This window comes from Leuciscus leuciscus (assembly GCF_965113295.1).
Source record: "Leuciscus leuciscus genome assembly, chromosome: 4".
Taxonomy (NCBI): domain Eukaryota; kingdom Metazoa; phylum Chordata; class Actinopteri; order Cypriniformes; family Leuciscidae; genus Leuciscus; species Leuciscus leuciscus.
In genome coordinates this window covers 13,174,582-13,201,576 of record NC_138728.1, presented here as the reverse complement: position 1 = coordinate 13,201,576, position 26,995 = coordinate 13,174,582, and the positions used below count along the sequence as shown (strand labels likewise).

Sequence of the window (26,995 nt, the reverse complement as noted above, 5' to 3'; positions counted from 1 at the left end):
CTGCACTAACTCCTGATTTCTCTCAACATGGAGACAGAAGTCAGTCAATACATGGGAAAACAAAGTAGCTTGAGTTACCTATTTGGAAAAGTAACCCAGATATTCAATTTTTAAATTTAAAAGTAAGGCGTTACTTTACTATTTACTTGAAAAAAGTAATCTGATTGGGTAACTCATGTTACTTGTAATGCGTTACCCCAAAGACTGAGTAAGAGTAGTAGAAAATACTTGGCTACTAAAAGCATAATTAATTAGACAAATTACACACAATATGAAATAAAATAATAACATTCCCTGGAAGTTTAACGGTCGCAACTAACAGGGCTGCTAATTTAGTACAATTCTGCGAAGATACAGTGGGTGATTGTTTCAAATGGGCCTAGATATCTGCGTGTCTTGATATAAAATTAAAATGATTATTTGATTAAAATGAGATATTAGTTGGATGTCTGATAAAGTGATGCCTGTTTACATTCATAAGCACTCAAAGATAAAAGGACACAGCATTAACAGTGCAAAATCATTTATTCCAAGTTCTTACACAACTTTCTGGAATTGGAAAGTTCAAACTACACATTCATATTACAGAAATTATTATTAACATTTTCTTCAAGGTTTTTGAAAACTGGAGCATCTGTATTTTCTATCACTCCAAGATCGCTCTGAGCGATTTTCTTTCTTTCACCAGCAAACAGCAGAACAGAATGTGACCCCTGTGGGCTTGAGCTGACAAACAGTTTTTGCAGCTATAAGGGTAAAATACAGCAGCCCGCCTATGATTTACCCCTCCCTCTCTCACGTCTCTGTGTGAAAAAGATGATTTATGCCAGTTTTTTTTTGTCTCCCAGCACTACTCTGAACAATACAATGTGGACAGGTTTGTCTTTCTTGGAGATATAATCTTTGTTTTCAGAGGCCAAGTTATGGATATATGTCCTGAGAAAAGGTAGAAAGAAGGAAATTATGAGTCAGGTCACCATGATTATGAGAGATTCTCTGTCATCTTACGAAAGTGTGCCGGCAGTGGCCGATTGGTTACCTTTACGAGTTGAATGATAAATTGGAAGAAGATCGACAACGTCATCTTGTATAATTTTTTTTTTATTATTGTTTTTACAAAACTGATTTGGTAACATTTTACAATCTGATGTCATTTTTCAACATAAGTAACTACATTACTTACCAAGAACTATCAATGAATAATAAGTATACAGCATGTATTAGTATTTACTAAATCATTTTTAAATGTTGTATTTGTTCTAAACAACTGTGTTTTATTAACTAACATTGACAAAGATTATTAAATCTTGTAAATTTTTTTTATAAAAAATACATTGCTCACAGTTAGTTCATTTAAGTTGATACATTAACAAATGTTAATAAATTATATCTTATTGTAATATTATTTTCTTATCTTATTTTATATCAAAATGTCTGACATTTGGTTTAATTTAAGTTTAGGATCTTTCTTGCAATTTTTTTGTCCACATACTCATTTAACTACATTGAGGTCACCAGGATTCAAGTACTTTCACACTGAAACCAAGAGTTGATTTCTTGATTTAAAGGCTGTTAAACACAGCTGTGCATATAAAGCAACACTGGGGTCGTGAGATCTAGATAATTGATAAGGTAGCAAAAGTGTGAAGACTGTCTCTGTAAGCAGGTTGCCCGAGGGTTCTCACAGCCGTCTTGTCTGAAACTGCCTCTGAATTATGAGATCATTGCAACATCTGCCGGTTAGAGGGACTGACGCTGATGGACGGCCAGGTGTGTGTGTACATAATGTACACACAAGCTCACTGCACACCGATGACAAATGAAAGCGGAAATGAAATGCAACTTGTGTCACGAGATACCTAAATAGCAGTCTCAATATATTTACTCACTCTGAGTCAGACTGAGCCATAGATACATTAATTACAGGAGGAGAGTCTCTTCAACCTCTTCTGTTCCACTCAAGTTCATGACACACATATGTATATTATGTTAACATAATTCTGTTTATGCAAAAATATTCTATCATTTATGCATTTTGCATCCAAAGTCACTTGAATTTAAATACGATTAAAAAGTTTGTGGCCGGTAAGCTTTTTAAAAATGTTTTTGAAAGTCTCTTCTGCTCACCAAGGCTGCATTTATTTGATCAAAAATATAGTAACTAGACTGTGTCATGATAAATAATGGAGGATACAAGATGCAAGTAACAACAGTTTATTGATAGAGAAAGTGAGAAGGAATATCCAAAACAGTCTGATGCAGGAAGACAGTCCAATGGAATGGCACAGGGATGCCCGATCAGTGGTGGCAGAAGTGAAGTGAGAAATCCATGAATCCAGGCACGAAGCAATGGAACCCCGGGGGACCGGGGCAGGCGGATTAATGTGTGAATGAAACACGGGTTTTAATTTGGAAACAGGAACGACAGGATGAATTCTCCTGTACGCAGGAAGGAGTTTGAGTCGGACTGCAACCGGACTAAGGACTTTGGTGACAATGAACGGGCCGATGAATTTGGGAGCTAGCTTGTTAGAAACGGAGCGGAATGTTCTTGGTAGAAAGCCACACCTTTTGACCTACGACGTACACGGAAGGCTTCGACCGGTGGTGATCGGCCTTGGCCTTGGTGCCCGCCCCCACCTGGAGAAGAGTGTCACAGGCTCTGTTCCATGTGTAGCGACACCTCTGGACAAAGGTGTGGGCGGAGGGGACCGCGACTTCGGATTCCAGACCTGGAAAAATTGGTGGCTGGTAACCTAAGCTACACTCAAATGGAGAGAGGCCCGTGGATGACACTGGTAACGATTTATGAGCGTACTTAATCATTGAGAGTTGCTGACTCCAGGAGGAAGGATTCTTAGATACCAAACATCGCAACACTCTCTCCAAATCTTGGTTGGCTCTCTCGGTTTGGCCATTGCTTTGGGGATGGAAACTCTTGGGGTTGGAAACCCTGAAGACAGACTGACATTCGCTCCCAGTAATTTGCAAAACTCTTGCCAAAATTTGGACACAAACTGGGGCCCCCTGTCGGAAAACACTTCCATCGAGAGGCCATGTAAGCGAAAGACGTGATCAACGACAGTCACCACTGTCTCCTTGGCAGACGGTAATTTGGGCAAGGGAATAAAATGAGCCGCCTTCAAAAGCCGGTCCACTACAGTCAAAACGACCATCTTCCCTTGGGAGGGTCTCGAAGGGACAGACAACGGTTGGAGTAACCCATCTGAGGGTCGATTGGAAGTCTTACCAGTGGTACAAACCGAGCAAGCCAAGACAAAACTGCGAATGTCTTGAGCCATTAATGGCCACCAGAATCGTTGCTTTACCAAAAAACTGGTGCGGTTTACCCCTGGATGACATGCCACGTTGGAATAATGACCCCATCGAATAATGTCGGACCATAATTCCTCCAGCACAAACAATCAACTCGGCGGGCCATCGGGCGGAGGCGTCACCCCTTCTAAGGCCGTCTTGACCTTCGATTCGATCTCCCATGTGAGTCTGGAGATAAATAGTTCTCCTATGTAAAGCACTTTGAATTGCCATTGTGTATGAAATGTGCTATATAAATAAACTTGCCTTGCCTAGTGTTTCGGGGTAAAATGCACTCAGGAGTGGACGGGCGTTGGGATTGATCAAAAATACGAGATAAGGAATAGGGTTTGATGTTTTTGGAACCCGAGTGCCCACCGAGCCTGCCTGGAGTTAAGTCTTTTGGCGGATCTAATATATTCCAGGTTCTTGTGGTCTGTCCAAATGATAAAAGGTACCCCCGATCCTTCTAACCAATGACGCCATTCTTCCAATGCTTACCAATGTCATAGTTACGTTCGGCAGGTGATAAACGATGGGACAAAAATGCGCAAAGAATGCATCTTGTCGTCTGTGGAAGAGTGTTGGGAAAGAACTGCACCTACCCCCACCTCTGACGCGTCGACCTCTTACCACGAACTGACGTGAAGGATCAGGGGCTATCAGGATGGGAGCCGAAAAAAAGTGGCTCTTCAGTTTGGCAAATACAGCTTTGGCTGTATCGGACCACCTGAACGTCGTTCTGTGGGAGGTCAAGGTAGTCAGAGGAACGGCTAGTTGGCTGAAGTTGCGAATAAAACGCGATAGAAATTGGCGAACCCCAGAAACCTCTGTAGGGCCTTACGGGAATCTGGACTTGGCCAATCTACCACAGCCTTAACCTTGTCAGGATCCATGCGCACTCCCTCAGACGAGATGTAACCTAGGATAGGAACAGACTGTGCATGAAAAGCACATTTCTCCACATTGACAAAAAGCCCATTCTCTAGCAACCTCTGAAGCACTCGTCTGACGTGCTGAACGTGTTCCTGGAGAGAAGATGAAAAAATCTATATGTCATCCTGGTAGATATTTATGAACTGGTCTACCATATCTCTCAGCACGTCATTGACGAGTGCCTAGAAAACCGCTGGGGAGTTGGACAGCCCGAAGGGCATGACCAAACATTCAAAATGACCCCTGGGGGTGTTAAACGCGGTTTTCCACTCATCCCCCTTCCTTATACTGGCCAAATGATAAGCATTGCGTAAATCCAATTTTGTGAAGACAAATGCTCCCTGCAACCGCTCGAAAGCTGAAGACATCAACAGCAAAGGGTAAGTATTCTTTACCGTGATGTTGTTCAATACACGGTCGCAGATAACCATCTTTCTTCCCCACAAAAAAGAACCCCGCCCCCGCTGGAGAAGAGGAAGGACAGATGAACCTCGTTGCTAGAGAATCAGAAATATATTTCTTCATGGCCTCCCTTTCTGGAGCAGAAAGCAAGTATAACTTGCCCTTAGGCGGAGACTTACCGGCAGTAAATCTATGGCACAGTCATAGGGACGATACGGAGGAAGAGAAGCAGCACGGAACTTACTGAACAGTTCCTTCAGGTCGAGGTACTCAACGGGCACGTTTGACAAATTCACTGCCTCCTCCTGAAACACAGAACCAGACACAGACGAACAAGCAGACACTAGACAAGAAGCATTATGCTTCACCAGCCATGGGTGACCGAGAACTATGGGTGCTAAGGGAGATCCCATGAGAAGAAATTACAGCGTTTGTGTGGTTGCCTGATGTGATAAGTGTGATAGGCTCGGTTGTGAGTAAGTGATGTGATGGGAATCTGAAGCTTGTGAGCAAAAGTCAGGTCAATAAAATTACCTTCTGCTCCTGAGTCCAGTAAGGCTTGACAGTTGTGAGATCGGGTTGCCCATCTCAGTCTTACCGCGAGAAGAGTAGATAATGAGGTCTTCTCAGCGGAGATCCCACCCGATAGTAGCCTCATCTTCACTACCGGGCTCGATCTTTTTCCGGGCAGGAGTATAGGAAATGGCCCACTCCTCCACAATAGAGGCAAAGTCCCTTGGACCTCCGCCTCTCTCTCTCCTCCCGGGAAAGCCGAGCTCTACCCACCTGCATGGGCTCATGATCGAAAACGGGGCTGACCGTGTCATGCCGCTGGCTTGTTGACCTTCGACGACCCCAGGTAGTCTGATTGGACGTGTATGTCATTCCACGAGCAACCAGCCCATGCAGGAACAGGTCCCACTCCGCCTCCTCGTTCCAATGGCACTCTGTGGCCAGTGTGCGGAACTCAATGGAATAGTCCACAGATCTTGGTTCTCCCACAGCGCCGTTCCCCAGAGAGCCACTCATCCAGTCAGCAGAGTCAAGACAAAGGCCACTTTAGACTGTTCGCTGTTAAAAGTCAGCGGTTGCAGAGAAAAATACATTGAGCACTTTGTTAAGAATGCTCTGCAATAATTAGGTTCTCCTGAATAATTCTCCGGGGCAGGTAAACGTGCCTCTGGATGACGATTCGGCTCCGGGGAGGTGGGCTGAACGGGCGGTGTGGGTGGCGATCAGCGGTGGCAGAAGTGAAGTGAGAAATCCATGAATCTAGGCACGAAGCAATGGAACTCCAGACGAGAATAATCCCAGGCAGAAATGCAGAAACTCGGGAACTAGAATCCAACACAGGCAAGGGCAGCTAGGCAAACAGGAAGCAGGACAGGACACGACACTGAGAATTCTAACAACGATCTGCCAACACAAGACACCAGGCAATGAACATATATAGGCACGGCTGATAGGTATCAGCTGGCGCTGCTGCTAATTAAAGTGATTAGCAATCACCCTCACACACTAACGTACAGGAGGAAAGAGAGACAGTGAATTCATGAACCGTGACAGACTGTGAAAAATTATTACAATTTAAAATAACTATTTTCTATTTTAATATATTTTAAAATGTAATTTATTCCTGTGATGACAATGCTGAATTTCTCTTCAGTGCCACATGATCCTTCAGAAATCATTCTAATTTTTCTGATTTGCTGCTAAACCAACACTTATCATTATAATGTGCTGCTTAATATTTTTTGTGGAAAGCATGATGCATTTTGGGGATTTTGGGAAACAAACAGCATTTATTTGAACTTGACAGTCACTTTCGATCAGTTTAATGCACCTTTGCAGAATAAAAGTATTAATTTCTTTCAAAAAAATAAATATATACGACGATATATTGTAACATTGTAATGTAAAGTGTGACCTCCATTACACACGTTTTAGCCTCATTTCCTGTGTCCAGGGATTTGAGACCTTCAGGCCGTTTCCAGAGCTTAGATCTGCTGATGAGGGATAAGCCTTCATCTCAGATCACTCACACTGGAGGACACAGATGAAGGATGGGAATCTCCATATTTTCCGATGACCTGCCTGCTTTTGCCTCTCAGCACTGAGCACAGCTGTTCCTTTCATTGACATTTATTAAATGGCTGGCTCAAGGCTTCAGGGGTTAATTAAACTTATTTCAATAACCTATTTTTGTTACTAACACTCACACGATGTTCTAATATCTCACGATCTATACCCTCTCTAGCTCTCTGTCCTGTCAGTTACTGCTTTGAGCCGGAATCATTGGTCTTCCTTCCAGATGGGATGGGCGGTAGGACTGGTTTAACATTGGCACCTGGCCGGCCCGGGGAGGAGGGGAGTGTTGGAGAGACACGTTCAGAGCGAGGAGCGTCAGGGGTCAGACCTGAGTCCATGTGACCTGCGAGAGATCAAACAGACATCCATAAGTCACATAAACTGACAATCTAAAGTGATTGCATGAGTAGTCATAGGTATTTAAACAAATTACACTTATACAATATCTGTGTGAACACCTTCTAAAATGAAACAAATATGATGGACCCGTTCAAACAGAACGCAGAGATGCAGGTCAGTAGAACAGAAAGAAGTGCAAGGTCTAGAGACATGTTTTTTAAAAGTTGAACTTCTTTTAACTCGAGCGCCGAGTATTTACATTGCAGTTTCATGCGCGAGACGCTGCAAAAGATGCAAGATGTGAGCAGAACGGTTAAAGACGTCTGTCTAGCCCATGTTTATATTGAAAGTTTTGACAATGGGATGGACGCATTCTGTGTGAATAGCCTCTATGTATGTTCATCTTTAGGGATGTACAAACTAGATACTAAAATGTATAAAGAATGAGCACAGAAAGGAACATGAGCTCTTGACCTCTAAGAGAGTCCCGATCCTGCCCCAACATAGATATATCCAAAGGCTCTATGTTGGGCCCTGACCCAGTGTCTGATCCCCGGGCCGGGCTCTCAGCTGAGAGCGCCCCTGCTGAGCTCCTCATGGACAGGCCAGAACTGGCACGAGATTCCTCAGAACTGAGACAGAGGAGATGGAGAGAGAGAGAGAGATTAAGAAAGGTAAAGACAGAGTTACAACATAAAAATAGTTTGCTGTATACTATAGGTCAGTGATTGGCTTTTTACTTTTTGTCTATTCTATACTTCACTCCCCTACCACAATAATGTAATGTCTTTAATGATCTTCATTTGATGTCTTTTCTCAAAATACTGATATATTAATATATTAATTTTGATAAATTAATCAACATATCATATTACCAATCAAATGTTTGGGGTCGGTAAGACTTTTAATGTTTTTGAAAGAGGTCTGTATAGATGTATGTATAGATATACAGTATGCACGTATAAATAACTTTTCTATTTTAAAATATTTTAAAATGTAATTTATAGAAGTATTAAAGTATTTACAGAAATATTTTATAACATTTTACATCTCTTTACTATCACCTGATTAAATGAATGCATCCTAGCTGAATAAAAGTATTAATTTCTTAAAGTGCAAAAAAACCCACAAAAAAAACAATCGCACCGACCCAAACATTTTATTGGGAGTGCGATTAATTTGACTGACAGCCCAACTTTTAAGGTCTCCTTATGCAGCAATCCTCAGTTCGATTGGAAACTAAATCCAAAGAGCAACAACAATATGGAAATGTTTGATTCTCTATAGGATTGAGTTAAAAAAACATACTCACATGTACCCGCGGGCGCACACACACACATACACACAAGTGCTGAATAAATAAACATCTCAAGACACCCATTAAAAAACAGGTTTTAAGAAGTTTTGATTAATATAGAGTTGGCAATGGTCCCCTCACAGATCTCCCAAGATTATCCAGGCTGCATTTCCAATTGATTTCATAAAGAAAACAGTAAAATTCATAACTAGATTGCGAAGTAACAAACTCCAATTGCATATTGCTTTTCCCTGGTGGAGGAGAAACAAAAAGTCACTGTTTAACACAATTTGGAGTAGCACATTAGTTTTGTCCTTTTTTTCCTTCAAGCTAATAAGCAAACGCCAGTGCACCACGCAGACCGGGCGGCTCTGTAAGTCTCCCAGGATTCCTCTTAATGAGCTAAATTACAGTGTATTTAAATATCTTGGGGACATGCATATTTCACAGGAGTAGTCTTATATTTCCTCGCCTGGTTAGAGTCCCCGAGCTCACACACGGGAGAGGAAAAAGCACCGATAGTCATAAATCTGCATTTACGTGCTCCAACACATACATCTTCCAGATGGCTTGCGGCATGTCAGGTACCTGAATGCTTTAACTTTGAGCTGGGGGTGAAAACTTTGATATTTGAGCCTGAATGTGTGTAAAATGGAGATGGAGGTTATAAACATAAAGGGAGAGGCTACAAGATAAAACACGTCCTGGGAAATGATGTACACAAGGAGAGGACTTTGGGGAAAGGTTAATTGTCTTGCCACGCTCAGGTCAGAGACCAGAGGTGAAAATGTGAAGGTGTGTGTGACATACCTGCTGTCCTCATCGGGGTCATGACCGTCGAGGCCAACAGGACGCAGTGAGGAGGAAGAGGGGCCTGGTTGAGGCAGGGAGTGAGAGGCTAATGATGATGGAGCTGTTGGTGCACTCCTGTGACACACACATAAACACACATACAGTGTCAATTAAACACTGTTTACACACATCAGCCTCAGCCTGTGGTGGTGCTTTGTGCAGAGGAGACAAAAAAATTAGCATTTTATACAACCACAATAGCTTGTTACAAATCCAGACCATTTAAATGTAGCCATGTAAAACTAAAAACAGTATATAAAACCGAAATACAGTATTGAATTATCAATAAAACATCATTGAAATGTCACTGAAATATCACCCTAAAAAATCCAGCTAATTAAAAATCTACTATTTCAACCAACACTATTATTCGAAAGTTTGGGTTCAAAACGATGTTTTAATTTTTTTGATATTTAAACGTTTTATTTGATTAAAAACGACAGTAGAAACAGAAATATTATGAAAAATAATTACCATTTTCTATTTTAATATAACTTATTATGTAATTTATCCCTGTGATAGGAAAGCCATTATTCCATTCTTCAGTGTCACATGATCCTTCAGAAATCATTCTAATTTGATGATCTGGTGCTTAAGAAACATTTCTTATTATTATTATCAATGTTGAAAACAGTTGTGCTGCTTAATATTTTTGTGGAAACTGTGATACATCAGGATTCTTTAAAAAATAGACATTTCAAAAGAAAGAACTGTCACTTTTGATCAATTTATTGCATCGTTGCTGAATAAAAGTAATAATTTCTTTCACAAATCTTACTGACCCCAAACTTTTGTACGGTCATATCAATTATAGTTCTGTTTATATGAGCTTATTCAAATGTGGCATGTTGCTTGCATTTGTGCATGCACTTTAATTATAAATGTATTACAGTGTTGCATCATAAGCTTTGCCACATGCTAACACTAAACTCTATTGGAATCATTATTTGTGTGGTGTGCAGAGTTGTTCCAAACAAAAACATTCCAAACAGTCACTTTTGAGGTTCTAGTTGAGTTAGCATGATGTCTTAGAAGGTAGCTACCTCTGCAGACAGCAAGGCAGCTCAATACATTTTGGATTGAGCCAATGTTTTGGGGATGGAACAGTGATGTTCTATCTCATCGGTCACAGTCTTTGAGTAATGTACAGTGTTATGTTACCTCTGAAACAGCTCGGCGTAAGCACCAAGACTCTTCCCACTCAAAGCTTCCCGAATCAGCTGCTGCCGTCTGTGATTGGAAGCCATTTCCTTTCAAATTTACAGAAATATATTGTGCTCACTTAAGTGTTCTGCTATTCCCAGCCATGATAGCTTTTGTGGATTATATCAAACCAATAATTATGTAATATAAACAGAATCAATAACACTGGACATGCTCTCACTTACTGCAGGGGACTGCTGAGGGGTCATCTTGGCCTGGATTTTGTTCTGGTAGTTTCTGCTGTAGGAGTCCATTAGGTCAGTGTCCTTTGTCGTGTTGGCTGCCAGTAACTCACCAGTTGCGTCTACGACAGCATTATGGTTAGGGCACTCAGCCATCGTGAACAGATGTCTGCTGTGGCTGCAGCAGTGAAGTGCCACAGCCTCACACTGAGTACAACTATTTACAACTATTTCCTTTATAATCCTGGCGAAGCACCCCGCAGACAAAACTGACTTTATGTAAAGACCCCATGAAAACAAATTAAGAGTTTTGTGGCCTTTGGTCCATGTCTGTTATTTTGGTAACACTTTACAATACGAGTGCACTAACATGCATTAATTCATCTACTGTATGTCTCATGAAGTTAATGTATGACTCATGAAGAACTAAACCATTCATTAATGATTGTCAATTAATAGAGTGAGTCATATATGAATTGCTATTAAATAAATGTGTCATTTATTATTACATATGTTAACTAATAGAGTAAATGAATGTCGTGGATTTCAACTTCCAGCAGTCTGTTTTAATAAATCTTTAGTTAATGATCTGCAAAAATATCATTATGTTATGACTTTACTTGTTGAGGCACATGACCAATGTTAGGTGTAATTCACTACTTTTCCCTTGAAAAAGTAAAGTAAGGGATAACTTAATTTTTCTGTAATTTAATTACAGTTACTTCTGATGCAATTGCATGAAATACTGTATAGACTATAGAACAATTCTATATAAAACAATAGAGGATTTAATATCAAAATCTAACATCTAATGTTAAAATGCATGTTTTTAATGTAAATTTTTTAATTCTCTTTCAACTGTGAAACCGACATTGGAAAGAAAAATTGTGCTTGTCAAGTGATTTCATTGGGTCTTTAATTGTATGGCAAAGTTGGACTGTGATAGCTCACTTGTGGAGGTGTTGTCAGGTGTTACTGAGCTGCTGTCATCTCCTCCTCCCTGCTCCTCTAGACCCAGGTACTCTTTCACCAGCTGTTTTAGTGTCTGGTAGGCCTCAGCACGATCATCTGATGAGCATAATAGAGTGGTGCAGGGGCCAAACCCAGAAACGAGTTAGCATTTTTAGCACTTCCGGTTCCATCATCCTGAAGTCAATGTGTTTTTGATTGAGTTTTTGGTTAAATGCTTGAAATAAGGTCTGTGAACACAAGATATCTCAAGATATTTTCATGTTTTATTCTACGATATGAAATACATCAGTAATACCCTCTTGTGATTAAAAAAAAAAAGCTTGTACTTGTCTTGTAAAAGGTTGCAAAACAAGTGGCTAAATAGGACAAGAGGTTGTTGGTGACATTAAATGTCACCAGCCGTACAGGTGAACTCAACTACTCACTAGTCCGCTTTCACAGCCTCATTGTTCTTATAATTGCGCTCTTGAAAACTATTATAACTCGAACTTTCAGGGAAAATGTTTTCAAACAAAAGCTGAAATTATTGTTGGAAGCGTAGACTATAAACAAACTACACTACTGTGGTGTAGTTTTTTTATCACCTACGTTTAGCTTTTGACTTCTGCTGATTATATTTACGTTTCAAAATTCATGAAAGCTGTGTTCATTGTGTTCACAAAATGTGTAAGAATCATAAGCTTTTGTTAGTCACAGACCTTATTTTCTGCAATAATCCACAAGCCAATGGAAAAATCCTATTGGTTTTTTGTCGAACGAACCAGGGTAATGCTAACGTCTGGGTTGGCTTACAAAAACACGTCATATCTGCACCACTTGATAGAAGGGAGCAATCGAGTTTCCATAAAAACCTGAATGAATCTTTGAAAATGTCTTGCTAAGGCAGTTTTGCTTAATTGTCACTTTCTTACAATTCACAAAGGGAAATAAAAAGTCTATAGACAGACTATAGGTAACTAACCTACTGTATATGGGTTAATAAAATTTTGTTACCACAAGGGATGATGTTATCAAAGAAGCCAGGCTTTTCTCTGTTGATCTTGGCATACAAATCAATGCGAGACACAGCTGTTTCCATCTGAGCGTTGCTGTAGAATCCTCTTGCTTTCAGAAAGCAGACGTAATTATCAACAACAGTGGGGATCAGCAAGACGTAACGGGGCTCAAAACATGAGTTCTTCAAGCTATACACTCCCTGGTGTTGGAACAAACACATGAAATGTCTGGTATAATTAACTACTATGGCATTTGACCCAATTTTGTGCTTGGTCAATGAATGTTAACTTGGTGGAACATGTTTTCTTGATGCCATACCTCTAGTTCCATATGCACACAGCAGGCCAGACCTTCACGAGCCACATGCTCAATAGACTCCCGAGACAGGCCATACCAATGTCCTCCATATTGCATCGTCTGGACAAACTGACCCTGACAGTAGGAGAATAAAACCGAAAAAGACACTGTAATTGGAACATGACTGTCATAGAACTCAAATTAATCTCTGAATGGGCATCAACATGGATGTTCAGCACAGATTCACTGCAGAATGACCTGAACTCTTGACCTTTGGGCTGCAAGGGAACATCGTTCTTCCCACACAGACAAACCTTTCACCCCAGTGTCCAACTGCACCTGGGTCCATTTACCAGCAGCAACGCTGCAGTCAAGCTTTTACTCGCAGAAAGCAATTCTCAAACACATGTTTCTACGTCTCTGGTCAAGGTGGCTTTAAAACATCAGTACAAAAACCAACCATGCTCTAATCCTACCCTCGTTTTTGCTTTAACAGGCCCAGAGAGAAGCACAAAGCAGGAAAAAGCAGAGGAGCGTTTGCGTCTGCAGAATGCCGACACACATCTGTGTTTGTATGATATAGGTAGGAGAGGCTAGTCTGTAAAACTCAGTCTCTTCTTCCTCTGTGCTGCCGGCATAAGGTTATAATCGCACATCAAAAGGCTTCCTTCCAGCCTCTATCAATCAATAGCACTGGACTTATATAGCAACACTTCAGAGCTAAACGAGATAGTGGCGGCACACACTAGGTGTGCACTCTCTTAGAAGCACCCGAGGGGCCTGGGGAAAGAGAGATTCTAGGGTGAATTCTTTCCTCTCTTCACATTTTTGGCATGTCATTGCTTTATAGACCAATATGGCCTCTGGGAGTCTGTTTCTGCAGATGAATGAGCATGAAAACTGTAACACAATGGTCCACAGTTATGAGTAAAATTGTGCAAAAGCAGATCAGAATATGATAAAAGCCTGGCTGTCTGACTGAAGACTTTACCATTTGAATCATGTTCTGAAATTCTTCCTCGGTGACAAAGTGATAGTCTGATCCATCCTCTTCCCCATAATAGGGCCCCCTGGTGGTGTGGCAGGCTCTACAACAAACAAATCGATTAAAGAAACTAGAATCATTCATTCTTTCCAAGTATAACTATTCATGTCATCTTGAAAAAAGTCATGTATTTTTTCATATCACAATATATACGCAGAAAAACTAAATGTCGCAATGTCAATTTTTCCAAATATTGTGCAGCTCTAAGATAAACACTATTACATCACATTATACAGTCGAATAAAATACAGATTAAAATTGTATTAGTTCGAAAAATCATATTTTAGTGGCTTTTATAATGCACTCTAAACTGACACTTACCCATAAGCAAAATAGTCTCTGAATTCCTGGCACAGCTTATGGGCAAGTTCCCTCTTCCCACAGGCCTGCGGGCCAGTTAGGACCAGCATGGGGTACGGAGCATCCAGACTGGGGAGAGTACTTGTGGAATAACATGCAAAAATGCACATTAGCTTAATGCTGTTGTGGTGAACCATGCTATTGAACTTCCTGTGAGTTCAACCATGTAGTTTATAATCAACTGTGTGACTTCAAATAGCCTCACTACATTGCTCCAGATTCATTTTAGTTCAGATCAGAGCTCTGTGAGTAGTTTGAAGGGCTTTCTGCTTGAGGGAAGTGGCCTATGTGGACTAGACAGGCCCATAAAATGAAGAGGAAAGCGGATCGAAAAGTCGCACCTGTCAAAAATAACCTGCGGTTGCATGAGCTGGTACATCAAGTGGGTCATGTGATCTCTGGCTGCGATCACCTCCAGAGGAGGGTCGTACTTGTTCACAGCAGACACCTGAAAATGAAAGACAACAGCAATGTGACTCACTATTCAACCTTGCCATAATCGTTCAAATACATGCTTTATTTTACAACAATCTTTCAGAGCTTTCAAGTTACTTTCTAGTTCTTTTCTGTTCAATTCAGATCCTTGAACCCAGATCCTTGACTCCAACCAGCAAGCATATGCTATTACATTTTTTATTTTTTTGTGCAACAATAGGCTTCCTCCTCAAAGCCATAAACAGCACTTCAGTTTTTAGAAACTAAACATCTTTTTTTTTTTTAAGTAGATCACCTTCTCCTCTGCAGTTACAGTGTGTTGGTCCAGAAGTATGAGGTGCTGGAGGAGGAAGATCACAGCCAGTCTATAGTCATCTTGGTTCTGCAAGAAGCCAAATGGCTTTTAGTATAAGGTAATTATGACTTTAGGACCATTGTTACCTATGCTGTGGAGTTGAGATGTTTATGGTGGCCTTACCTGCACTGGGTTTCTCAGGAGATTCATTTCTCTCAACAAAATAAGGTCATGCAAATGTGCAGCCTCCTTTATCTCACTGATCTGATATACAAGGAACACAAAACAAGTTTTGAGAAATTTGTTGAGTGAAACAAGCTCACTCTCAGATTTTTTTTATTTTTTAAACAGTACAAAAGCTGTCACTGGGGCGGTACCTTTTCAAAATGTGCACTTTTGTACATTATTTACCCCTAATATTAGTGCCACATATACACTTGAAGAAAAATATGTGCAAAGATTGTACAACTTTCTAGATCTAAAAGATGTATATTAGTACCTTTAAGTAGTAACATGTACCCTTAAAGTACTACTATGAATCTTTTAGGAGTAGATAAGGCACAAAGTTGTCCCTTTTAGGGTAATACCCCAGTGACAAGCTGTTGTAAAGGTAAAATTTTTGCACATTTATTTTCTGACAGATTTTTAGTTGCAATTCTCACATTTTAGACTTCCTAACCATTTTCACTTGGTCAGACTGGTTCCTTTTGGTTGGTTAAGTTCTGAGGTATAACATTAGAGTCATTTGCATAATATAATATGACAGGAATGTGACAGCTCCTTTACCAGATTGCTCTCAAGGTTGACAGTTCCCAGGAGATGGATGTTCTGGAGACCCGAGAGGCTTTGAATCCGGTTACAGGACAAATCCAGAACTTGGAGGTTGCGGAGAGTCTGGAGATTCTCAATTTTGTTTATCACATTCGCCCTCTTAAAACACACACATATACAACTATAATTTCAATATTGCAAAGAACAGTAACTAAAATTATCTGCACATGATCTGCACGGTCATGTGCTATTTCTGTATGGCTGTGACTGTGTGATTGACAGGTGAGCTCAGTTAATTCAAGGCTGATGTGTAAGGACTGACAGGTGAACATCTGGTAAGATGTAGCGAGTGCATATCAATGAACGAGAGACTTTCCGTACACCTAACGCCCGTCTCACCTCCCTTTTCCAAGCCTTCGTATAAGGTTCGTGTATGGTTAGAATTTCAGTACAAATTACCAAAAATCACACTATGACAAACAACAAAACATCTAGTAAAACCAGCAAAACTTGAACCGTATTTCAATATTTCTGACAACTCAAAAATGGAAATGGGTCAAATTGACCCGCAACATAATACGAGGGCCAGAAAGATTCCAGCTTCCAAAGCCCTGGCTTTACAATACCCCCATGCCTGGCACCAAACAGCAGGAGACTGACCATGAGGGGCTCTGTAAGCTCCAGATCCAAAGTGTGATGGGTGTAAGAGGAACAGGCTGACAGGCGCACGCTGTTCAGGGTCTCAGAGCAACAGGGGGCGGACAGGTTCAACGCGTGGGAGGGTGTGTACAGGCGAGCCTTTTTTTTTTGAACGGGGTCCAGGCTCTCTCACGCCAGCAGCTTGGCCTCATGGGGACATGGACACCAAAGGACGCGGCGCTGCTGACGATGAAGAATCTCTTTGATAAAGGACAGCATAAACATCCTTCAGCTGAGTGGCAAAGGTCTGGTGGCACGCTGGCCTGCCATATGGTGGGCTTCAACACCAGGCTTTGTTTTATTTTCCGAAAAGGCTGGAGCTTAATCATGCATACTGTCTGAAAAACACACAGTTAGGGGATGGTTCTGGGAAAAAACAGTAACTGTCAACGATATCAAAATGGTAGAAGGACGTGCAAAAACAAGAGGCTGTAGTGTTGCCCACACTATCACAGACAGCGAGCATGGCAACCTTTCTAAAAGTGTTGACACAACAACATAATCTGGAAGAGGATGACAGGTGACGGGGAGATACTATGTGGGGAGCAGAAAATATGTCAACAGGTTATGCAGTCTGACGCTAATTAATCCAACAGGGACTCGTAAACACTTCGGGGAAAGACAAGGAAGACCTCACATTTCTCTATTCCAATCTGAAATTAAAATCAAGCGTGATTACATTTATTTACCGCCCCATCATGAAGACGTTGACATATTTTCCCAAACAGAAATGAACATTTTAGAGTTTCATATTCAGTACCTGTCCTTGGCCTTGCCACTGTTAATTTCCAATCCTCAAAACACACATTAATTTATCAGCAAACCTGCTCTTAAGTAAATATTTGACAAATTACACTCATATTTTATACCTCTCTACACTTATAATCATCAGGAATAAATTAGCTGTGTTAAATGGGTGTTGCTGTTATGTTATGTAGTGTGTGTGTGTGTGTGTGTGTGTGTGTGTGTGTGTGTGTGTGTGTGTGTGTGTGTGTGTGTGTGTGTGTGTGTGTGTGTGTGTGTGTGTGTGTGTGTGTGTGTGTGTGTGTGTGTGTGTGTGTGTGTGTGTGTGTGTGTGTTTAAGAGGGCTGATGGTACCAGACAGAGCACTCTGAGGGGCAGATGGTCCAGACCCCTAATGCGGGAGATGTTGTTATGGGCCAGGCTGAGGTGTGAGAGCCTTTTGCACTTTTCCAGTCCGCTGATGGCACTAAATGAATTATCTGAACAGCGAGGAATGGTCAAAGAATGCTTTGTTTAGAACAAATCCATAGTTTAAAGTCAAGATGAATCACCCTAGTTACTTTTTAATTACACATTCCAGGTCTTATTGTGATTGTAATTTATCAGTGCATGCTATAAAAAACTAAAAGTTCATCAATGTCCTCCATTTTGGTATATGAAACCCACTTTTCCCTATCCAATCAATTCCCGATGGATATTTCACTTTAGACATTCTATTAACTATAAGTAACTTTGCAACAGCACGTCAACTACCGGTCACATGAGTATTAGTAGACTGTCTGCTTAATATCTTCTAACACTTTATTTTGATGCTCCCCAAAAGACGTTCTATTCACTATAAGTGACTTTGCAAGTACGTCAACTTATTCTACTTAACCGAACGCAGTCTACTTACAGTCTACTAATATTCAAATGAGAGTTAGTTGACATGTAGTTGCAAAGTTACTTATAGTTAGTAGAACTTTTAAAGTGGACCATCGAATTAAAGTGTTAGCCCGCCCTATATTATATTCACTTTGGAAATACATTACTGAAGTAAAATGAATTGCGAATGTTGAGTCATGCTTTGCAACCATAAAAAGGATACAGTCGAGAATCAGTTTGGACAAAGAAGAATATGCAGAAAGATCCTTCATAACTGCAATCTGGTTGTGTGAAAAATTAACTTCCTGCAAAAAAAAAAGAAAGAAAAGACAATAACAGTATGAAAGATGATCATGAAAAAAGCAAGAAATGACAAAAAGAAAATTTCAAACCTTTTAGAGATCACTTTTTTGTAAAACACATCTAGTATTAATAATGAAACATCTATGAGACAATAAAGTTATTCTTCCTTTAGCGATGCATGGGAAAAGTGAACCTCACATGACATCACAATGCTCTGTACTGAATCTCACCTTGAGATTTTTTGGTGGCTGGAATCCAAAGAAATCAGTGAGTTGGTTGTGGGAAGCATCCAGTATGATGAGGTGTGGCATGTGACTCACGCAGGATAGATCTACCAGTCACAAAACATTAGGCAGAAAGAGCAAGAGAAAGATGGATGACAAGCATCTGCACAGCTGAGATTATTTGTCCCGCTACCAAGCAACCATGAAGGGCACGGATGAAGAAAATTCCGGCAAATATTTTCAACAAGAGGATATTATCTACATTAGCGGAAGACAAATATGAGCAGGTCCGAAACATGACAGCAAATTTCATTTCACCATATAGTTTGCTTTTAACACAAACATTAAGCTGGTGTAAACCTACCTTTGATTTTATTGTAGGGAAGCTCTAGCTTTTGTAGATAGATGTAATTGCATAAAATGGAGACATTTTTCAAGTCTCGCCCCTGTGGCCAAACACAATCAGAAATTCAGTTAAGATGGCAATAAAATGTCATCCGGTAAAACCCTGAAACTAGAGGAGAGTATGGCGCATTAAAAAAGGATGTAAACTAATTTGGAGGCCACTTCTGTTTCTCTCCAGCGAAGTCATGCAACTAAACAATATCAGTGCTTCCAGAAAAATATATTAATATTCTACCCCTGAGCTCTGTCGAGTAAGCCTGGGAAATGTTATTATGGAAAATATCACTTGTTGCATAGTGATGTAACAGTCTCGGTGTGTGTGTGTGTGTGTGTGTGTGTGTGTGTGTGTGTGTGTGTGTGTGTAAATCAGATTGTGGGGAGCAAATATTCCCAAACGGACAATAAAACCACTTATATTGTGGTGACCAACCAATAGAAAACACTAAATAATGTCAAAACCAGTCAAAACATTGATATATATATAGAGAGAGAGATATGAATATATCAAATGTGGCTCTAAAATGATCAAAATGTAATAAGTTTGAACATTTGGATATTATGTACAGTACCAAATATGGTCATGTGACTGTTACACAAGCCATGACAAAAGACAACACGGATACGTACAAATGCATAAAGGTTTGTGTGAGGGTTTGGTTTAATTGATAGAAAATATTATTAGGTCAGTATAAAAATATTACAAAGAAATGGAAATCCCACATTGACATTAAAAAACAAATATGAATGTGTGTGTGTGTTGATTACTCACTGGCACAGAGAGGCATAGGTAAGTGTGCTGGAGTCCTGTAGCAGACTGTCCCAGGTTGGACAGGCATTTAAACACCTCGTCCTCCGTCAGTTCACCATCATTCTCCATTAGAAAAGAACAATTGAAGGAAACCCCACCGATTTAAATGATGGCTACAAAGAGTTACGTATAGAATAGAATAGTAAATAACCATGTTTTATGTCTGTTACCTCCATTGTTGTTGTGTGTATGACTGTGTCAGCTCTCTTCTTTTGCTATGGTTTCCTGTCTCTAGAGAGCACCGCTCATTACCAGAGGAAGGAATGAATCTGACATGTTCAGCTTAACACAAACGCCAAAGATGGAATATTTGACGCCATTAATTACGTAAACAACTTCATTTTCCCCCCTTCTAAATGGATACAAGTAAAGCCGGACTTTCTGTAAGGATCAATGATAACTAAGTTGCACGCGCATATGTTGCCTGGTAACCTTACATAAACTAAAGCAGCGCAAGCGTTGTGCACATGCGCATCAATGGGACGCTACGATTCAGTTATCTGACTCATGTTGTCAAAACATGATCATATAAATACATACAGGAATACATAAAGATCTATTTTTCACTATTATACAGCCATAACTTGTAAATTATATAGGCCTACATAAGTTATAGAATACTTACATTTAACCATTTAATGGCCTACATAAGTTACCTTACATTTAATACAAAAATGTGTGTATCTGTATGTATGTGTGTATATATATATATATATATATATATATATATATATATACATATATATATTTGAATCCATTGTGTGTTAACATCTGCATTGTTGACAGCACATTCATTAAGTGATATTTAGTCTATAAATAGATCTAAAGACCTAAATTAGTATAACTCCCCACTTGTGAAAAATACAGATTATGTTCTCTTCTGGCATGCCTGATAATATTTAAGAACTTTGATAGTATGACCAAACAAGTTAAAACTTGGCAAAGTCTGTTTTCTTCCTTTATTTTCATTTTGACATTAACATTGGCAAGATTCAGTTCAAATCCAGTAGTCTAGGGCTGCGAGAGGCTCCTCACCATGAAAGACTTTTAAGCAACCAATTGAAATTTACAAGCATGTACAATCCCTTTAGTGAACATATCAAATGTTATTCAATGCTACAAAACAAAATACATTACTAAAAAATCCACAAAACAAAGGCATGAAATAGTGTTGATTCACCACAATATTGTGCAGCGAGGTCTAAATTAATATTACAGACAGTTGAGAATGCATGTACAGTATAATGCTAACAGGAACGCTTGAGTCAACATCGGGAACCCAATAATAGCACTTAAAACAAAAACTTCTATGTCTTTACTGTGACTCCTCTTACTAGACACATTACAGGCATAATAAAATAAGGCAGACATGACATTTATAATGCCTAACCATTCCTGTAACACATCTTCAACATCCAAACAGGATTTTTATGGCGTTAGAATATGAAAGATCGTTGCTGTGTTTCTCTCTTTGGCAACCTGGTGGTGGCAATTATTGATTCAAGTGGTTGAGTCATTTTGATGGATTGCTCGGTTGGCTTCCTGCTTAACGCCTGTGTTCTGTATCGATGGCTTTCTCTCTCGTTCTATTATTCATAATTAATGAACTAAAAATAGCCTAGAACACAGAGTATGAGTGATCTGTGTTTTTTGTGCAAGTTTGAGCAAGGAGTCGTGAATAAGTCAAAAGAATCAGATCCAAATATAAGTTTTAGTAGACATAGTCTTATATCAGCGCTTAGAAACTGAAAGAACCAAAGAATCCAAAGATGAAAGTGTCATCAAAACTTTATAATGTCACAATCAATGTCTGTGTCATAATGATGACGGGCTGATACAGAATCAACAAACACAAACACACACACACACAACGAGTAGGGAGCAATGTAAGAAATGCTAAATGGGTTTAGCAATTCCCATTTCCTTCTCTTGAGAAAGAAGAACAAATCAACAAGCGGCGGGTGAGGGGTTTCTTTTTTGCCTGATAAAAAAGCCTGGCATTCTAATCTGGCATCTGTTATTCCAGACACAGGCTGCGGGCCGGGCAGGGAGACGGAGCGCAGGAAGATTCTATAATTGAGAGCAGCGGTTTGATAAAGTAAGAAAATGAGACGAAAATGTCCCCAAGCCACAGTGAGAGAATCCTTCCTCTCAGTCTGAAAGGTGTCGTCTGGTCTAACCAGACCATTACATGGGATTCATTTATTAGAGCGTTCCTTCTGCGAGAGTGTGTGCATTGGTGTGCGAAAAGCCCTGGTTTCCCCTGGTACTTTACAAATTATATATATATATATGTATTAAAAAATAGGAAAGCAACAAGATGAAATGAAACCGATATCGAATGACCACTATAATGTTTGCTTGAAAGTGTGATTGACTCAAAGCGTGTGACAGTAACGAACGGAAGTCCCTTTCAGAGCATTGGCGGATTTAAGTTTAAACGTGCGAGCCTAGACCGTAGTGATCTTCTTATCCTTGGTAGCCTGTTTAATAGCAGCCTGTTCGCATATGATCTCTTTGAGGCGCTGCAGCCGCATGTTCTGCACGGTCAGGTCTCCAACGCCTGTCTGGCTGCGGTGGAGGAGACTCAAAGCATTGATGTATTCCAGCTCTGTGTAGCGCACCCCTTGATCAACCACAAGGTTTAGCAGCTCGTCCGCCGTGTTGTACAGCATCTCATAGTACTGCCTGCAGAGAAACAGAAGGAAAGAGTTTTGTATTTCATATCAAAGTGTTGCTGATCTTTATTCAAGGTTTTTGCATGTGCAAAAGTTTTATTTAATGACAATATAACAGCTTTATCATAACTCTGTGAGAGCGATTTAAATTCCTAAACACTTTACCTGAAAATGATGGCATATGTTGTCAAATATTTTAATTTAACCAGAAAGAATCTCGCATTGGAGTTTGTAAAAATAAGATAATAAAGATGAAATAAAAACTATTTCAAACTATTCTAAAAAATTTTTTTAAAGTTGCTCAAAAAATTTCAGAAAGTTATTTAAGTTTCATGAAAACACATGTATGATCAACTTTATTTTAAGGTGACGCAGGTCTACATTACTACATGTAGTTACTATAGAAATAACAGCAAATTATGCATAATTACAAGTAACTGACCCTAAACCAAACCCTAACCGTAACTCTATAGTAAGTACATGTAGTTAATTAATATTAAGCAGTACTTATTTGAGTAAGAACAATGTAACTACGTCAATAAAGTGTAATCAACTGTTAAAATCTAAGAATATAAGATTGAAAGTAATTATCAAATTAAAATGATAGTTCTGTCAACTAGGCCGAAACTCTCTCACACTGTCCTTACTGTTCTTTATTGTGAATTCCTGCATTCACAACACTTGTTGAGAACATCAGACCATTTTTTACACAGACCTTTTGGCCTAAACATGCTGTTGACCAGCAGGATGGGAAAACATACATTAAACATTAGACATATAGTTCAAGGAGACACTCACACATGAGTATGCATACACACACCCACACAAAAAGAGCTTACAACTTCTATTTCTGCAGCAGAGGCACATTTGTAACAGGGGTGATAAGAGCTGAATGTGTTTTGACCCCATCAGAGCAGACGACTCCTCCAAATCTCTCTCTCTCTCTCTCTCTCTCTCTCTCTGCATTACTCAGGCACACAGAAAGGCCTTAGCCAGCAGGACTCTCTCTAACTCCCCTATCAAGCAGGCACACTCCTCCAGATGCTCAGAGACGTTTGGCTGCACTCTAAATGAGCCCAAGAGCCCATTTTACCTCTCATTTTAAAGGTGCTCCGTACAGAGCAAACAGTGGCAGAAATGGCCAATTTGAGTCTTTTCATGATGGAGCACATGCAAATTTAAAAGCCATGCCAGATATCATAAGGCCCTGAGGTGATGAGAACATGCAGCTACGTATCTAGATGCTTTGTGGCTGTGATCTTTACCATAAATGCACTATAATATTTTTTTGTAAACTAAAATAATCAGAGTACATTTCTTACTTGGAGCCTTTCTACTTCAAAATTTCACATGTACTTGCTGTTGCTTTAATTATTTGTGAAATTTAGCAATTTGTGAGTGAAAGTTGTTTCTACACCACTTTTTTTCAGTGCAGAGAATCCACAGTCTTAGAAACAAAAGTTCAATGAGGTTCTATACATAACCCTAACATTCTTGAGTCAATTTTAAAGAACACTTTATGCCAAAAAGATCTATATAAGGAGAAATGTCTTAAATAATTGCACAATACTTTCATGTTTAATAAAAAAAAATTCTAGTGATGAAGCTGTTTAATTCATCAAATTTGATTGATGAAATTATTTAAAACTAAATCCATAAAATGAATCCTAAAAGACTCTATAGAATAATTTCTTCAAAGGCCCTGATATACTTCAAGCGAAATCAAAGAACAAACTGGCAACCATCTACAACATCCTAGCATTGTAGTAGCAAATTTTTTTTTTATATATCTAAAAGTATAGCTGAAATTAGACCAACTTGACTTTTGCAGTGTACTGGCTGTTTAAATAACCTGTTTAAATGACCAAAAGGGATATATGTTGTTTTGGATACCACAAGACAGTCCACTTGCTAAATGAAAGACAGAAACAAACATGCTCCAACATCTCACAGATCAGCTTTCTTCTACTAAACCTCGGTGAAGTATTCTCTAAGAACTTGGAAATAATGGTGTTGCCCTTACGCCTATAAACTGCTGAGCTTTAATGCTGCAGATTAACACTAACATGGAAAAATCTAACGATCGCAGCATATTCAGCCAGTAAAAAGTACAGATTCAACCCATAAGATGCTGAAAAGCGTGCCAAAAAGTGTGAATGTGAGCACAAGTGCACCTGCAGGACAGAGAGAGGGCAGTTCCATTAACCCCTATTCATCTCTGACACTGAAAAAAACACAGCCATTTATAACAGGCCTGACAGTACAGTGTCCCAGTAACCCTTACTGTGCCAGGGCGTTAATCCAACAGACCTGTGCTGTCTGCTCATTAGGGCTCAAAGCAGGACACTGGAGAAGACAATCTCATATACTGTACAGCACTTCATTTGACATAAAACAGCCACCTTACTAGCATGGAAGACTTAAATGAAGATTCAAAATAAATAAAAATTACATTTTAAACATAACCCCACATAATAATATAATAAAAGTGAATATACAGTACTGTGCAAAAGTCTTAGGCATGTTCATTTCCAGTTATTTATATCTTTTGCTGTAGTGTGTCAGTAGGAAATATCAGTTTACATTTCCAAACATTCTTTTTGCCATTAATTGTAATAATCCAGTGAGATTTGTGTATGCACAAGGAGTCTGACAACAGCCAGGATGATCTGATCCCACCATCATCGAGTCCGTCTGTGATTATATGAAGAAACAGAAAAAACTGAGACAGACTAAATCCAGAAGAACTGCGGGAACGTCTCCAAGATGCTTGAAGAAACCTTCCTGCGAAGCTACCTGAAAAACTATGCGCAAGTGTACCTGGACAAAAGCCGTTTTAAACGCAAAGGGTCGTTACACCATATATTGATTTGAATTAGTTAATAGAAGTTAAATCATAAATAAATTCAATATGTGATTTTATTTTTGAAAGCATTCTCACTTTACAGCATTTTAACACAAGTGCCAGTACTTTTCACAGTACTGTAGCTTTGCAGGAAGGTTTCTTCAAGCATTTTCAGTATTAACATGCCTAAGACTTTTGCACAGTAGTGTGTGTATATATATATATATATACTGTACATAACATGTACAGTGTTATTTTAGTATTATTTATATAGTATTTATTCAGATTTTGAATGAGCTTTTATGTTTATATTTTCAGTTTTCATTTTAATTTAAGTTCAAGTTGTAGTAAATTTGGCTTTTGTAATTTAAAAAATATATATTTCTTTGTGGCTTTATTTTATTTTTATTTCAGTATTTCAGTTTTAGTAATTGTAGCACTTCAATTTAAACTTTCGTTGTCAGTTTTTATCTATTTATTTTACTTAATATTTATTTAAATGAATGAAAAACGTTTTGATAGTTTTTGAACAATCTATAATATAATATAATATACAGTAGTCAACATTTGGAGTGGATCAAAAAAGTTCATTAAAGTTTACCTAGGACAAGAACGGGTATTGTTCAAAATCCATGTATAACTTTGATGAAAGGTTTTGATCCTCTTCAAATATTGACTAATATAATATAATATAATATAATATAATATAATATAATATAATATAATATAATATAATATACCTTGCTCATCAAGCAATTTCATGGGTTTTTAAGTCAACATAAAAAGTTCAGCTGGCTATTTGTGTGCTTCTGTATGTTTGTTTGTTTGCTTGATGGGCCAACTATGTCATTCTCCACACTTCATTTCGCACACATTTAAAAGCATTTAGCAAAACCGTGGTGAGTTGCTAATCTGATTAACTCTTGGCTTTTAAAATCACCTCCTTTCCTCTCCTCTCTCCCATTAGAAGATAATAAAGAGCAGGAACTTCTCACACATAGAACCTGCACCTGTGTGTTTTTCTGAGTGCAATTAAGTTTTAATTAGACAGGTTCTGTGTGTACAGTAGTGCATACAAGGAGTATTAAGCAAATTTATGATGCATACGGCGAAGGACGCTGGGAGATGTATGTTGGCGCGAAGGGAGACAGTGAAAAAAAAAAAAACTAAAATCAGCACAATTCGTTTCCTCCCATTTCCAGCATGTACAATATTTAAGCCATTAAGGGCTGCTTCTGTCAGCGCATTCTCAGCAACACATTAGTTAGTGGCAAAGAGAGTGAGAGAGAGAGCAGGCAAGATGCCCAAGACGATCCTCTCCATCAAACAGAACACGCATGGTCGACACCAAACGCCAATGCTTTCCATGCAAAAGTGCATATCAGGCTTCCCGGACATTCCCTCCTGACAGGTCTGATTTTCAATTTAATGGGAACATTTTGCAGACAAGCTGCTCTTTCATCAGCGGCTCTGTTTTAAGTGAGGTGAGGTGAGGCTTTGAGGATGGTTTGACCTGGTTTACATATGAGAGAACAACTGGACAGGATAGCAGTCCTGGGATAGCAGGTGGAATAGGCTCATAAATGGTGCATACACTGTTAATTGACTTCTGTAACTGTATTGAGCTGGACAATATTTTA

At 39.3% G+C, this 26,995-nt stretch overlaps 2 protein-coding genes across 3 annotated transcripts in view; both read right to left on the bottom strand.

The window, feature by feature from the left end:
- Window positions 1–1,353: 1,353 nt before the first annotated feature.
- lrguk (leucine-rich repeats and guanylate kinase domain containing) lies at window positions 1,354–20,439 on the bottom strand. 2 transcript variants are annotated; one of them, XR_014205081.1, is made up of 21 exons: window positions 20,003–20,439; window positions 19,794–19,895; window positions 18,984–19,065; window positions 18,626–18,726; window positions 18,316–18,397; window positions 17,583–17,707; window positions 15,801–15,944; window positions 15,198–15,278; window positions 15,015–15,101; window positions 14,626–14,732; window positions 14,246–14,365; window positions 13,871–13,967; window positions 12,901–13,014; window positions 12,580–12,781; window positions 11,566–11,682; window positions 10,618–10,736; window positions 10,391–10,479; window positions 9,188–9,304; window positions 7,555–7,712; window positions 5,188–7,084; window positions 1,354–4,958 (listed from the first exon to the last, which is right to left on the bottom strand). XR_014205081.1 is itself a non-coding variant. In XM_082166195.1 (20 exons), exons 1-20 carry the CDS (start codon window positions 20,006–20,008, stop codon window positions 6,927–6,929), a joined length of 2,208 nt encoding a protein of 735 aa, XP_082022321.1. In that variant the 5' UTR covers window positions 20,009–20,439; the 3' UTR covers window positions 1,354–6,926. The 2 variants fall into 2 exon arrangements, 1 of the variants encoding a protein (XP_082022321.1); XM_082166195.1 differs by having other exon boundaries at window positions 1,354–7,084.
- Window positions 20,440–20,777: 338 nt separating this feature from the next.
- Window positions 20,778–26,995, bottom strand: part of exoc4 (exocyst complex component 4) — a 138,458-nt gene continuing 132,240 nt past the window's right edge. The window contains exon 18 of the mRNA XM_082167140.1: window positions 20,778–22,520. Coding sequence (XP_082023266.1) covers window positions 22,283–22,520 — 238 coding nt within the window. The 3' untranslated portion in view covers window positions 20,778–22,282. The remainder of the gene's footprint in view (window positions 22,521–26,995) is intronic.